The 15,634-nt window shown below is 34.6% G+C and overlaps 4 protein-coding genes across 5 annotated transcripts in view; 2 read left to right on the top strand and 2 right to left on the bottom strand.

The window, feature by feature from the left end:
- Nucleotides 1–3,116, bottom strand: part of LOC100185627 — a 12,507-nt gene extending 9,391 nt beyond the window's left edge. Inside the window, exons 1-6 of one of the 2 annotated variants that reach the window (XM_009859470.3) lie at nt 2,883–3,116; nt 2,385–2,511; nt 1,963–2,128; nt 1,223–1,376; nt 846–952; nt 655–789 (exon numbers count right to left, since the gene is read on the bottom strand). In XM_009859470.3, the coding sequence (XP_009857772.2) occupies nt 655–789; nt 846–952; nt 1,223–1,376; nt 1,963–2,128; nt 2,385–2,511; nt 2,883–2,910 (717 nt within the window). In that variant the 5' untranslated portion in view covers nt 2,911–3,116. The remainder of the gene's footprint in view (nt 1–654; nt 790–845; nt 953–1,222; nt 1,377–1,962; nt 2,129–2,384; nt 2,512–2,882) is intronic. The other variant, XM_026840920.1, reaches the window with a different exon arrangement.
- A 2,911-nt stretch (nt 3,117–6,027) lies between these two features.
- LOC100187538 lies at nt 6,028–8,540 on the top strand. The gene is made up of 6 exons (XM_002121601.5): nt 6,028–6,144; nt 6,656–6,802; nt 7,343–7,477; nt 7,586–7,666; nt 8,001–8,090; nt 8,355–8,540. The coding sequence occupies exons 1-6, from the start codon at nt 6,065–6,067 to the stop codon at nt 8,371–8,373; spliced, it is 552 nt and encodes a 183-aa protein (XP_002121637.1). The 5' UTR covers nt 6,028–6,064; the 3' UTR covers nt 8,374–8,540.
- Nucleotides 8,541–9,578: 1,038 nt separating this feature from the next.
- LOC101243018 lies at nt 9,579–10,691 on the top strand (the record flags this gene model as incomplete). The annotated part of the gene is given in 1 exon segment (XM_004225643.4): nt 9,579–10,691. A coding segment is annotated over 1 exon segment (468 nt). The 3' UTR covers nt 10,354–10,691.
- Nucleotides 10,692–10,804: 113 nt separating this feature from the next.
- The window catches only part of LOC100185115 (dedicator of cytokinesis protein 7), a 30,399-nt gene continuing 25,569 nt past the window's right edge, over nt 10,805–15,634 (bottom strand). Inside the window, 8 exon segments of the mRNA XM_026840925.1 lie at nt 10,805–11,061; nt 11,426–11,581; nt 11,899–12,005; nt 12,323–12,473; nt 12,911–13,063; nt 13,385–13,551; nt 14,179–14,313; nt 15,153–15,173. Coding sequence (XP_026696726.1) covers nt 11,040–11,061; nt 11,426–11,581; nt 11,899–12,005; nt 12,323–12,473; nt 12,911–13,063; nt 13,385–13,551; nt 14,179–14,313; nt 15,153–15,173 — 912 coding nt within the window. The 3' untranslated portion in view covers nt 10,805–11,039.

Raw genomic sequence — 15,634 nt, 5'->3', positions numbered from 1 at the left:
TTCGATTTCTTATTGTTTCATTAAAATGTCCATTAAAATTTCGATTGCATAATAATTTAAAAAAGGACAATTCATAATCTAATGACAGGATGGAAGTAAAACCGCGTGTAAAGGCCGCTTAAACCAGGTCTATACCCACAAATGCCGCATTCACCACCTGAGCACTCACAGTATGTCCTCGGGTTTACCTTCATTCATTATATGAAATGCCTATAATATCCGGACTTTTTATATAATGGACTTTAAACCTAACCACAAAGGACTCAAATCTAGGTTTATTTTTCGTTCATCGCGTTCTAAATTCCCTGATGAGGTTTCTATTAAGAAAAATGCGTTTGGGTTCATGTGATCCGAAATCTTAATAATGGAGTATACGTGGAAATAACGATGGTTGTTTTTCGACGCTGTGGTGTTTCTAAATGCCCCGATAGAAATTCTATTTTTCATCTCACATTTGAATGAATGAATAAATGAATGAATGTAACTTATTTTATCCCCGCGTGGTCGGAAACGACAGTGGTTATTTAACACAGGTGTTAATAAACCTCGTAATATAGCTTACGAGTTACCAAATATATTACATTTGGATCATTTCTTATTGCAACTACTGTAACCAATGCCAGTGTCATTACACTCTTTAAAAATAGAAGATACCTCAACAACAGGAACTTGAACTCTCATAGTTTTGGCAGGTGATGCTAACCGACTGCTGCCTGCTGGCGATGCGGGTGGCGGAGTGTTAACAGCTGGCACGGCAATCGAGTTGGGTGTCAAGTATGGACTGTTGTTCTAAATAACAGTATTTTTATGACTGCATTAATTTAGCATTAAAAGCCAAAACTAACTTGGTGCTTCTGATCACTTGTGTCGTCTTCGTGTTGATTTTCGATTAGTATTTTTGGAACACTCGGGTGAAGTTGGTCGACGACTTTTTCAAGTATATTAGACACATCTGTATCAAATAATAAAACTATTACTGATTACCAGTAGTTGTAGTTTGGTAAATGAATGGATGACAATTATAATAGGGTGGGGCAAGGTGGGACACGTTATTTAAATCCTCGTTTACGGAACACTTTTGTTAAATCTACGCTAACCCATTTGATAAGATACGGCAATTTACCATATATGTAACTTTCTGAGTCATTGTTTTTGTTGTGTTATTTTTGTGTGTGTTTGAGAAATAGATTAAGTGAAACCCACCACCAAGTTTTGGTTTCACCTGTTTTCAGGTCGGAATTTGGAGTCAAACGGGGGAGTTTGGGAGTTGATGAACGAGCTGCATCAGGTGGCTTTCCCACGTGACCTTCCCCTTCCGTGATTGGTTGGTTCTCAGGTATGTGGGGGAGTGTAAATGTAGTTGATGATTCCACCACCTTAAATAATAAAACTTGCAATTAGGAAACGTGCCCATAACTTTGAATAAATAAATTAAATGAACTTATTTACTCTCACGTGGCGGGCACGTTATTTGGAATGTAGGACTGAAAGTCTGGACAACTCATTAGTGACCGCTGAGTTGAAGCAATTGGCATGCGCTGTATTGCCCAAGGACAGACATACCAACAATAGTAGCGGCAACGAGCCTTCACTTATTGACCTCTTTATGTCACATACAGGTCTACGCTAACAATAATGTAACGGCACAGGCGGCGGATTTAACTTCAATCATTCTCTGTTGTGACAAATGAAGCCCCTTCATCTACATACCAACAAATATAAATTTATAGTACGGTGGGGGAGATGGGACATCTTTGGAACCTAATATCCAAATATCCTGATCGTGTTTAAAAAAAATAAACAACGGTATATGAGGATACGGTTTTACAATTCTTTGAATTTCCTTGTTTACTACCAAATGGGACAAAATTGAAATGAAAAGGTGTCCCATCTTCCCCCACCCTACTATACTACCATACATTACAGCATGCGTGTTTTAGAATAGGTCACTTGGATTTTTACCTTGACTTTTTGCTGCGAGGGTGTTGCCCTCTGTCTCGTGTTAGCGGCATATTCCCACCAGGTTCGCATTGCTTTCTTCCGTTGATCAAGGAAGTTAATGCTGTTACTCCCTTCAACAACCACCCCAGCCCCAGTCAATAAACCGCGCTCAATTCCAGCGGTCTGTCTGTGACATGCAACAAAATCAATATTTTGTTGATTAACGATATTATATCGGTAACGAGAAACCAAAATCGGGCTTGGGGTAAATTAATTGTTAAAATAATAATGAATTAAATATATGCACCTGCGATTTTTTAATAAAAACACCATAGCCATAATCCGAAATAATTACAACGAGTTTTACATAATACACAGCGCCGCAAAATATGAATTATTTTAAAAACAACGCTTTCGCTTTAATGATTAGTATTCTTAATAACCTGTTTTCATAAAGCAATCCATCGATCTCTCGCTCACCAATCCCAATATATTTAAGCAACATGCGCATATCGCGTCTGCGCAAGTGCATTGATACGTCACAAAGGAATTCGTCAAGCTCCATCGCTTCTGCAAGAAAAGTTTGCGGTTGGTGCTAATACTCATATGGCACGCAGGGACCAACGATAATATAGTGATGCGAGGTAAGATAGGACCGAATCCCTATTAGCACCGAATCTCTAAATATCCTGATGGTGTTTTAAACAATTAACAACTGTCTATGTTGTGAGGATACGGTTTTATAATTCGTTTAATTTTTTCTTGTTTACTACCATACGTGACGAGGGGTAAAATAAAAAGACATATGTCCCATCTTTCCCCACCCTAATATATATTCACTGAAGGAATAAAGCATAGACCAGAACCGAAAAAAACGCAATCATAATTCTTACTCAATTTATAACCGTAAACAAAACAGCGATTTCATATTCAGTTCTTACCATTGGTGAGCACGTAACTTGGTTCCATCGTCGATAAAGGACGTCTAACTTCGCGAATATTAACTGGTGGTTCTGCAAGGTTTGATCAAACTTAAACATTTACACTACACTACATAAGCTGTGTGTGGATTGCGGTGAAGACTCCATGATGAAAAAAACAGTTACAACATCTACCTTTTACTCAGTTAAAATACTAGGGAAGCAATTTGACCTTTGCGAACCTACATAGCCCTAGGTTTCCAGGCAGATGTACATAGGGCCATCTTGAACGGGTAACCTTTCGAAATTGTAGCAAAATAGTTTCGAGTTTCCCGAATATGAAATCTGAGCCAGTTAAATAGTCGGCGTACAAACGAGCGAAAGGGGGCTTTTGTCCTTTTGCTAACTTGATCCGCTTTTGAATACGCGTTACATTCATCGTGAAGCTGTGGGATCTGGAATCATAGCTGGACCACTGCACCAGCGTTGTTTTGGTTGCCCCCGAGGAAGCGTGTTCGTATATTGCGTACAATGAAGCTTCTGTTTTCACTTCGATATTCGTATTTACACAAAATAAGCGCTGGCAATACGCTTCGCTTTCACTGTCAACTATCAAACATATTTTGAGAGAGTTAATAACCTTTAAAGGACAAAGCACCGGGGTTGCCTAATTTTAGTAGAAAAAGGCAAGACGTTAAACAATCATGAGTTTACGCATATGTTCGCGTACATCAATGGCGGCAGTGCAAATGAAACAATAAACACACAGAAAATAAAATCGGCATAAATTCCCCCGAGAAGCGGTTTTATAAATTAGAGTTGTTAAAACACGTAAACAAGATTAGGCTTAAAGCTTTAAAACAGCAATTCACAAGGGAATTTTTCTTTGGGTTTGCGTGCATTTACTTATTAACTTAAAGTTGCTTCGTAGATATTACGAAATACCCGATGACCTGAACTAGCCGCCGATTCAATATTATAACGATCCGATTTTTTGTAATTTGACGTCAATTATATAAATTGTTTTATTGATATGACAGATGTGTTTTTATTAGGTGATATTCAATGTTTGAATTTACTATATTTAAGTTATTCCCGCCCCTAACGACATACTTGGAATCCAATTGGCTTATCACGTATATTTACGCATACAACACCACAGGAGCATAATTAATTCATGCCAACCTGATTTGCGGGGCTTAGATAAACAAGAGTGTCATCAAGACTGGTTTCATGTGATTCTACTGACAGCCGACTGTTTGTACAAACGGGCCGTTGAAGCTTCTGGAAAAGCGGACTGGGTCTAGAATATTATTTACTCCATCAACAAATTCTATGTGTGCACTCCTGGCTCTCGGGGGTCTTAATCAATAAATCCTCTTGCCGCTTTATTACTCCTAGTCAGTTCTAACAAATCCACTCTATTTAAATTAAGTCAGCGATTGCTCACTTCCGTCCTGTGACGTCATTTTTTCTCGTAATCGGTGACGTCACGGGTGATCTGCGGGAAAACATCCAGTAGAAGTTTCTTTACTCCGGACCACACGTATCCGGACCCCATACACCGAATAGTATTTTATTAACGTCATATCCCGAAGATGTTAATAACATGGAATCCGGTTTTAAATTGGTTTTGTTACAGTAGAGTGACTGACAGTTGTATAGATTGCAAGCAGGTGCGTTAGATGCGCGTATTCATAACCAACCTACCACACAACGTCTTCAAAACCGTTGATTTGAATGTAAAAGCGAGTTGGACAGTTTGGAAACGAACAAAACAATTTGTCATTTAAAGAATTTTATTGGAAATTTATTACAGGAAGATTTTTTTCATTTTATAACACTACGTCTTAAAGTTATGACAATGAAAGGAAATTTTTTGATGAGATAATCGTCAAAAATCTAGCTGATTACGGTTGTTCGACATAGCTTATCTTCGTCGTTGGAACCCTTAATCGGCGTGTTTAAAGCGCTAATGAATAATTAACGTCTTACCATCCTAAACATTGTGAGGCACGCCCGACCAGCGACTTGACACACTTGTGTAAAACCGCGAGAGTGCGTTTGCTTCCTGCAAAGGTGTTACAATGAATTTTTCATTGATTTTCCTTAAATCCGAAACAGGGTTGACATTGCAAGTTTAATGCATTAAATGAAGTCAATATACATGGAGTGCGATTTTTTAGTTTTTGTCCATTTAATATGCAATAGTGTATACTGTATATAGTAGGGTGGGGGAAGATGGGACACCTTCTCATTATATTGTCTCGTCCTATTTATTAGTAAACAAAGAACATTCAAAAAATTATAAAACCACACCCTGACGACTGTCATAGACTGCTGTTAATTGTTTAAAACACGATCAGATATTTGGATATTATGTGCTAAAGGTGTCCTACAGTACGAAATGTTGGTGTATATGTAATTGATATTATAACCCTGGTATATGGTAGTTGGATAAAACAGACATTTCGTTGAAATTAAGGTCGCAGGACTATACGTTACGAACTATAAGCAATTCATTACCGTTTCCTAAAATTCCTTATCTTTTTTATTTTTTTCCCAAATCGCCGAACGTCTGTGATAGATTGATTTTGGCGTTTTATTCGAGGTATAAAAGCAAGCGTTTGGAGGCTCGACTGGCACATAGTCCATTTGACGATGCAGTATAGAACGGGCGCAAAGAATGTAACTGCGAGTATAACAGAAAACGAAAGTTATGAAATATTTTTTATTATTTTTTTTATTTTGCGTAGGTTCTTGTTATCAAAAGTTCGGAAAATATTTCGCTTTTTGAAAGATAACCGTGTGTGGTTTAACATGTTATAGTTAAATATAATATATAGTAGGGTGCGGGAAGATGGGACCCATTTTTATTCTATTTTCTCGTCCTATTTGGTAGTAAACGAAGAACATTGAAAGAAATATAAAACCGTATATTAACGACTTTGACCGTCGTTACTTGTTTAAAACTCGATCAGGATATATTTGAATATTCTGTGCTATAAAAGTGTTCCATCTTCCCCCACAGTACTATATATGCTACTTAAATAAAATAGTTTTTAGTGGGAAGCGAAACTTTCATTAGTAAAAATTCTGGACAAACATTCTTGTTTTGTATTATTCACATAATAATTTTGTGAAATAATACGTCGTTATTTTTTTAGGATTTCTATATAAACTAAGAGTTTAAAAACCTAAGTATGCATGTAATTAAACTTGTGAGATTTACTCTAGTGGTTGGGTGCATTCTGATGAGCGGCGTGCAGTCATATGAAAACAGGTAAAACGAAATTTAAAGGAAGTTCCAAAATAAGGACCTTTGGCGAGTATATTATGCTTATTAATATAAACATATGCGGTTACTAGGTCATAGTTAGCGCCATATGGATTCGTATGTATTGAGCAGGTGCAGAAACTCAATATTTTCGTTGTGATTGCAACGAATGGGATCAATATATATATTATATAATAACGCAATATACATTTGGCTCAAATCTAGAGTTTATATACCTTCACGTCACTTTAACTATACAGGGTGGGGTGGGATGAGACACCCTTTCATTCTATTTTTTCGTCCCATTTGGTAGTATACAAAGAAAATTCAAAGAATTATTAAACCGTCTCCTCACGACCCCCGTAATAGACCGCTGTTAATGTTTAAAACACGATCAAGGTATTTGTATATTATGTGTTAAAGGTGTCCCATCTTTTCTCACCTTACTATACAACTATATATGCATTATCTTTATTACACATACAAGGTAAACAACTTTTCAACATTGTTAATGCAGTGAAAGACCACTTAATGCACAACTTCAATATGAAGATGAACCGTATTTTAATTCGGTCGATGCGGACGTAAAGTATCCTGAAAATTACTTGGAGGAATTGGAAGAAGATATCTTGCAGCAGCAAAAACCTACAAGATTTCTAAACAGGTTTGTTTGTGTGTTTGGTAAACTGTTTTCATTCAGTATAGTAATATCGTGTATGCGAATTGGACATGCGTGAATTTAGCTTCAAACATATAAGCTATAACCATTTGTTGCGAAACAACTTTATACCTAACATGTAGCAAATCCTGATAATTACAGGAATAAATGTTAACGTATAGTAGGGTGGTGGAAGATGGGACACCTTTTCATTCTATATTTTCCGTCTCATTCAGTAGTAAACAAAAAACGTTTAAAGAATTACAAACGGTTTCCTAACAACTCCCATAGACCGTTGTTAATAGTTTAAAACACGATCAGGACACTTGAGAAAATAATTGACAGCATCAGATAGGCAATCTTAATAATAAAGAAACGTTGACGTATATTTAGCATTAAAAGTTAACAGGAATTCAAAATATTTTGTAGCTAGAGATGCTAGAACGAAGCGTTATAGATTTAAGATTTTAAAATATTCTTCAATATGTGCATAAATGTCCCCTTTAACTCCACTCTACGATAGAATAATTTCAAACATTTGTCCAGAGACGGGGCTGTTAAAAAACGAAACCATGCCGAAGGGACAATGACGGATCTTAAAGGACGTTACTACAGATATGGTCTTCACCAACTCCGTAATGATTGGATTCAGGATATGATCAATGGACGCTACGGAAAACGGTAACACATTTTAATCAATGTTACATTTATTTTAGTACAGCTGCTTTCTAAAGTGAAGAAAAGTATCTTACTAGTTGTTTAATTTCATTATGTATTTTTACCACGCAGAGTGAACACTCGGTCACCAGTTTATGATAGCGTTGCCTATGCACCACCTTCATCAAACGTCGATCGAGAGTTGTCTGACTTGTAAGTTCACTTTCTCTATTTTAACGTTGGATGAGTTGTCAGTGGAAAATCCTAACGCGGGATAAGGTGTACAATTCCGTTCATATTTAATATTCTTTATAGGGTGGCAGAAGACGTGACACTTTTAGCACATAGTATCCAAATATCCTGATCGGGTTTTAAACAAAAAAACAACGGTCTATAGGAGTCGTTGGTTTTTTAATAGGAGTCATAGGGTTTTTTAAGTCTTTGAATGTTCTTTATTTACTACCAAATGGGATGGGGAAAATGGAATGGAAAGGTGTCCCATCTTTCCCAACCCTACTATATTAACTTAAATAAGCGAATTTGTCAGATCGGAGAGATTCCGTAACTACCTGCAGTGGAAACAAGCTTATGAAACCTTGAACAGGATGTACCGATCCAAAGAGGAACAGAAACCAGAGTAAGATCTTTGTCATTTGAATTTTAAGTTAAAAGTTATATATTAAAGCACTGCCTTGTGTTAGAGATTCGCCCATTCTTGACTTTAGTTGCAATCTTCTCGTCGGTCATGTTTGTGGTAACCATTGTACATAAGAATGCAGGATCTTTTAAACAATTTATAATTTATATAACGTCCCTTAACATAGCTGGTGTAAATTCCAAGACGGTTCGATTGGTTTTACGCGAAAAAAAGTTCTACATTTAATGCTGTTTGTATTCCCAGGTCTTCTAATTCGGAATAGGATGCCACAAAGCCGATCTCTTTATTCTTTGATGAGTAAAATTCATCTGTAGATATAGTTCGCCATGTAGTGTTGCTGGGACCTGTGCTTATATATGCTGGTTCATTATCGTTGTTTCTGTCCTATAACATTGTTTGAATAAACCATGCCTGCGTGTAGTTGCAATATCATACCGGATTTATGTTAAACAGATTAATTCAGGGTTAGGACAGTGGTGGGGAAAGATGGGACACTCTTTCGTTTTATTTTCTCGTCCCATTTAGTAGTAAATAAAGAACAAAGAATTATAAAACCGTATCCTTACGACTCCCACAGGCCGTTGTTTTAACTATTTAAAATCCGATCAAGATATTTGAATATTATGTGCTAAATATGTTCCGTCTTTCCCAGCCCTGCTATTGTATGTGTTCTATAGATTATCATGGGTATAGTGGCGCCGCGGCGCATGCGCAAAGCTCCAGGTCTAAATTAATCAACCGGTGTCGTAAATATTTTTAGGTTTTGAGCCTTGAAATCGTATGGGTATGTGACATCTATTCCATTGGACGCGTAGCGTTTCTGGTTGAAATAAACGAAATATCTGCACCCGTTTGCAATCGCTCGCAATTCGTAGTTTTATCTTTTAGTATACTCTGGTTTTATTGGAGAATCCCTAATACGATTTCTATTGTAGCTCACTGGAGCGTTATTACGGTGCATCCCCTTGTATTGTGCGGGAATTTCAATATTTGGAAACAGCGTAAATCATTTCATTCAAGTAGGGTGGGGAAAAATAGGACATCTCTTTATTCTATTTCTTGTCCTATTCGGTGGTAAACAAAGAAAATTCAAAGAATTATAAAATCGTATCCTTACGACTCCTATACAACGTTGTTAATTGTTTAAAACACGATGAGGATGTTTACATATTATGTGCTAAAGATGTCCCATCTTTCCCTACCCTACTATATTATACTACGTTTTACTACCACACCTATATTTTATATGTACGAGTTTTTTTAATATTACTAATAGAAGTAAATACATCCACAAGCCAGTTTTAATTAATACTAGAGGTGAGGTCGTGACAATGATACTTAATTATTCATTAATACACCTTTAGTCGGAAATTGCGATGGGAAAACCGATAAATATAGAAAAAATATGTCACAAAGTTACGGAGGACTATTGTAGTTACTCTGATTCCAAGCCAAGCAGGCAGAAAGCCAATAGCAGCACTGTTAGGACGTTTCAAGGCCGATTTAGGCGCAACGCCACTCTGCGTAAAAAGGTGATAGATTTACTTAATAAAGAACATGAAATATTGCACAAACTTGAAGAACCTAATGCGGACATGAAAGTTGACAACGAAGAAGATGAGATCGTTAATCCACTGGAAACAACGAAGTTTTTCCACTGGAAACAACGAAGGTGCAAGTTTAACTGTGTTGCAGCAAATACGTTACAAGGCAATTAGAGAGAATAAGCAACAAACGGAAATTCTAATGCAGCTACGTTGTCACAAGCACAAATATGAATAGTGAAACAATATTGAATAACATTTTGTACGAACGGACAAGGCCTTGTAGTCTAGATGCTAAGTGTGCTATTGCCAAGCTGTACTTAGATGCAAATGCTGTTAAAAGCGATGATGATATGATATCTAATGTGGTTCGTGCATGCGACAAAAATGCATATGTTAAAGCAAGTGTCATTAAAGGGACTTCGGAATATTTGCAAAGAATGGCGGATAGTGTGAAGCAAGAAGAACCTTTAAATACATTACATGGAAATCAAACAAATGATAATTCATTACTTGTTCAGTTAATATTTGAAGTTCGTCAAATGAGAACAGAAATGGTTGAGGTCAAGGAAGAATTAAAACTTTTACGAACTAGATATGAAGTCACATTAGCTCGTGAACAAAACGACGTCGATTGCGAAGTCATAAAGAATTCTCACAATAAACCAACAGAAAATACAAACAATGAAAATGAGTAATGTTATTATTACGAAAATTCCCCTCAATATGTTTACCTTTCTGAAGTTGGTGAAACACAAAACATTGATGGTCAGGATGGAGCTATTTTGCCTGTGAATTATCAATGATTTTACATTTGATATTTAAAATAAAACATTTTCATTTGTGTAAGTGTCTTTGCCCTTGGTAAAAATAAAGTGTTAGTTTATCAGAAATTATTTTATTGTTGTCATTTTTTAAATTCGCCATGACAGGTTCTATGATTTGCCATAGAATCGACTTAGATCACTAACTTTTTGGTATGTCTGTTCAGTTCTTGAAATTACCCTGATGTTTAACATGTAATGTTCAAGCTGTATGTACTTTAGTCTATGATGCCTAAAATTACACTATCTCTTTGGTATTATTACATTCATTGCAGAATATTAACAACATAGCAACTTAAAACTAAAGAACAAAGATGAAAATATATTTTTTTTCACAATATTTATTGACAGCAAAGCTTAAAATAATGATTCTTGAATATAAACAACATATCAGCAGCAATTACACGATTTCTTTATAATTCGGAATGATATATTATTTGGAACAATATCAGATTGATGATGTAATAATGCAGTCGTAGGAATGATTTTCAAGGTAAACCTAAAGTTCATTTTGAAAAATATGAAAAAATTCTTCTATCACTCTTTAACTGTAATGTTGATCAACAAAGGCCAAGTTGTTCACTGTAAATAAAAATACCGTGATTAAGATTCTGTTATAGACTTTAAAAACCTAAAATACAGTTTGCAGCACTCAATTGCTAAGGATAACTAAAATTTGGTGCAATGGCAAGAAAACACCATTTTGTAGCAAAACTAAGACCTTAAGTGTTATTAATGGCATTAGCAACCAAATTTAAAAACACACAATATACTCTTATATTGAAATTAAACTCCACTTTGTTTTTAATTTAATCATATTTCCTAGATACTTAAAATTATTACAAACTGTATCCTATTAAATATAATATCATCCATATTTTTTCATTATTTCTTAAATGTAAGTCCTTAAACTTTTAAGCACAACATTTAAAGAAATTCCACTTACTTTGAAGCAGTTAACATAAGCTGAACAATTGCCTGATTATTGACCATTGGTTTTAAATTCTCATTCATTCGATTATAATTTCGTTCCATTTCACGCTGGTATTCCTTCTGATCATTGCTTATCAAAGATTTGTTCTTTTTCAATGCAAGAGAACATCTAGGATAAAATCACGTTATGTCACAATCACAGACCTGGCTATAATTTAAAGTTGAATGAACGTAACTTTTATACTCAGGGGCAACAAAATACCTTGTGGTTGGTTAAGTTATTTAACATCATGGATGAAAGCCTTTTGTAATTTTTTTTTGTGTGGCTGACATTTTGAGCAGTACCGAGTTGGAGCAATTGTTGTATAGTGTCTTGTCTAGGGCACATATGCCCACAATGGAAACCCACTGTGCTAGTGGTACCAAAACTTGGATGAATTTTATATTCATTACCCAAAATCACCTAACACAGAAATAGTAACTCACGCATGAATAAATTGTCGGAATGACAAACGCAGATCATTGTAAGGAATCCAAAGTTTCGAATCTTCTGGAATATCGGTTAGAAAGACATTTGCTACATGCATTGGTCCCTGGCGGTTATAATGGATGTGTTATTATGATAATACTATGATTTTAAACGAACAAATGTAAGTTATTTATCCTCATGTGGTAGACAACTTTAGTTATGAATTACAAAAAGTTATTACAAAGTATAAAATTTTAAATTTTTTCAGTAATTGATGTTTGACAACCAATTAGTGACCAGTGGGTTAGTTTTTCAATTAAACGTCTCTTACCCAAGAACTAACCCACAAATTTTGAAAGCAACACAAGCATTATCATCCTGTTACAAAGCGGACACCATAACCCTTAGGAAAAAGTGATATTTTTACTTTTCACACCGCACCTGGTTAACAGAAGTAAGCACAGCTCCTTGTAGATTAACTTGCAACATTCGAACATCCGGTGGTTCAAGTTTTGCGGTTCGTAAAAGATCGTTTGTTTTACGTTTGACATCCTCACACGCAGATTCAAGTGGCGTCAACACAGTTTCCCACCTTCAATGACATGTATTCTTATAAATGGTGTTTAAAATACATGTGTGTTGAGGTAAATGTACATGTTTTGGTATAAGAAACTTAAAATACAGATTGCAAACAATTTAATTGCTTTACTAACAAAATTTGAATAATTTTAAAGTATATGTATGTTACCGTGTCTACCTAGTGTATCTATGCATGCCACATTAAGAGAAAGCTATACTGAGGGTTAAACAAAAGATGACCAAACAGACTTAGCAAATTGATGTATACCATATATGGATATAGAAAGTACACAGTTTCAAGTATTTGTGTGTTACTGTGTGTACCATATACTGTATAACCTATAAATAAAATGCAATACCAAAGACTGAACAAAAAAAGACCAAACAGACTTAGCAATTTGATGTATACCATATCCAGATATCGAAAATACACCATTATTTTATACTCACTTGTTAATAACATTGATCCTTGTTTTAAGGTAAGGGAAAGTATGAGCAACTTGTAGGAAAGTTTTCCTCTTGTATTGTTCAGCCATCTCTCCATGGGCTTTCCCATCCAATGTAAATGGAGTGGCGTACATGAACTTATCAACATTGAAATTCCTGTGGAGTTATTTTAGTTTAGGTTTTTGGGAGGATTAATTTTTATCATTGATTATAATAGATTAGCTACAGATAGTAGTTTACAGAATTAAAGTGTTTTTAAAAGGAGTTGTTTTAGGTCTAACTTTTTAAATCATTGGTTGCTAAACTGTTAGATTGATAATACACTTACATACTTTGGAGTTTGGCACAAAAGGCTAAAATTACAGTAACACTAAAGGAAATTGTACAATAGTATACATATGATAACCAAACCCATTCTGCAACTGTTGGCTCATTTCTGTTTTTCCTTACAAACTGTTGTACAAATCATAAACTTGCCGTTCAAAGTACGTTGTTTTGTTCCCATCTTCATATTCATGGAAGAATGGTTCAACGTAAGTTATTTGAATATAAGCTTTATCTGGATCGAGTTGATCAGGATCAACGGAACTTGAATCTTTCATCATTTCAACATTTTCAGCTCCAAAACATTGAGAGTAGAACGTCTGGTGAGGATTTGTTTTAGTTATGTTTAATCTACGTTTTTAGCAAGGACCGCCGAATTCACTATGCCATTTTGTACATATTATGAATTTGCCATGGGCTGTGGCAGAACAATATACTTTGCCACAAAACATGGTTGACATGTTACTGAAGCATTTATCTGTCACGGATATTTTGTTGTTGGATTTCATTAAGTTTGTTGCTGATTGTCTTGTAATTAATTCCTTATATATTTTAAGAGTTTAAGTAATGGATAAAATGAACATATTCATATAGCATGGTTGAGGAGATGGGACTCATTTAGCACATTATATCCAAGTATCCTGATCGTGTTCCAAACAATCAACAGCGGTCTATAGGAGTTGTGCGAACATGGTTTTATAATTCTTTAACGTTCTTTGTTTATTACTAAATGGGGAAAAAATGGAATAAAAAGGAGTCCCATCTTTTACCACCCTACTATAATACTTGACAGTAAAGAAAATTATGCTTGCAATAATAAGTTGTGGTGCAATTAAAATACAGTCTTAAACATTAAACATATAATAATAAATATTATTCGAAATAGTCCTTTTCGGAAAAATGAATGTTTTTAGCAGGACTTAGAATTCATAATACATATCATTAACCTCAAGACGATATGAAATCTCTGGTAGTTTTGTAATAGCAGGCTCTTTATAAATAAATTCCCCTTTATTTAAATCTCCAAACTTTCTTCCATAGAATCCAACTCTGAAGTAAGTCCCAAACATTCGCTTTCCAATCTGTTACCATATAAAGGTTATTTATAAGAAACCTATACATTGTAATACTATTAAGATTATACAAATATTAAATTAAAACTCATTCATAATAGGTGCTTTTATGTAATTTGTTCCTACAGTTTTCTAACAAAGTTTTCTTTAAATTATCACCAACTACTCCCATGCATCGTGCATCTATACAAAAACTGCCCAAACTTTTGCCTTATGCCAATGCAAAGTCTTAAGAAGTGGCCTTTAGTTTACAATTTACATCATATGAAAATATTTAGGAGATACATTAAAAATATGACACATATTACGAACATCAAACTCATTCAGAGAAATAGAGATCACAATAAATACAATGTTGAGCAGATATGACTTTGCTATTTCTATGATAAATCAAGCAAGCTGATTGGTTGGTTTAAATTCAAACTCACCAATTAAAAGCAGAAGCAGCAGAGAAGATCACATAATCGGAGAACCGCGAAAAAAATAAACAAATAATTAATTCACCACATGCGTCATAATCACTATTATTACTCAGCAATTCAGTATTAAAAACAAAAATATTTTAACAAATGCGGGAAAATTATGTCAATTTAAAAAATTAAATCAATTGTTATAAATTCAATTTTCTACTTTAACTAATTTAGCACAAATTAAAAATAAATCAGACATTTTCTACTTTAATTTAATTTTGCAAAAATTAAAAACAGACAATTTTTGCTTTGGTTTTTAGTTTTACAGCTTTAAAATGCATGAACGCAAATAAAGGCAGAAAAAAGGTTGATGACATGAATAAAATAATGGAGTTGTAACAATAATTACAATAGAATTGCCACAGAGTTGACACCTACCTCCCAACCACCGAAGCCAGTCTTCCAAGCAACATAAAAATAAAATAAATTGCAACATAAAATTTAATGAAAACATGCTAATGTTGTAGGGCAAAAAAATAACAAAATTTAACAATTTAAAAAAAAATCTGATAACACAATTTTTTTAGAAATTTGTCTATTAAATAATAAACTTAGTATAAATAAATTGTGCTTTGAATGTTAAAATGTAAGAAAATGGAACATTTATAAAATGGGAATGGCAAAATGTGACTTCATTTATAAAATGTAATAAAAAACAGATCAGTGCAGAATATGTGTTGTGCAACACTGTGAAAACGTGTTGTGCAACACTGTGAAAATATGTTGTGCAACACTGTGAAAACGTGTTGTGCAACACTGTGAAAATGTGTTGTGCAACACTGTGAAAATATGTTGTGCAACACTGTGAAAATATGTTGTGCAACACTGTGAAAACGTGTTGTGCAACACTGTGAAAATGT

The sequence above is a fragment of the Ciona intestinalis genome, chromosome 2 (assembly GCF_000224145.3).
Source record: "Ciona intestinalis chromosome 2, KH, whole genome shotgun sequence".
In the NCBI taxonomy this organism is placed as follows: domain Eukaryota; kingdom Metazoa; phylum Chordata; class Ascidiacea; order Phlebobranchia; family Cionidae; genus Ciona; species Ciona intestinalis.
The sequence above is the reverse complement of the archived record's forward strand: the minus strand, read 5'-3'. Positions and strand labels throughout refer to the sequence as shown.

Coding starts and splice junctions, on each gene's coding strand:
- LOC100187538 (XM_002121601.5), top strand. CDS start 6,065: ATGCATGTAATTAAACTTGTGAGATTTACTCTAGTGGTTGGGTGCATT. Junction 6,145..6,655: donor GTGCAGTCATATGAAAACAG/GTAAAACGAAAT, acceptor TTGTTAATGCAG/TGAAAGACCACTTAATGCAC. Junction 6,803..7,342: donor CCTACAAGATTTCTAAACAG/GTTTGTTTGTGT, acceptor ACATTTGTCCAG/AGACGGGGCTGTTAAAAAAC.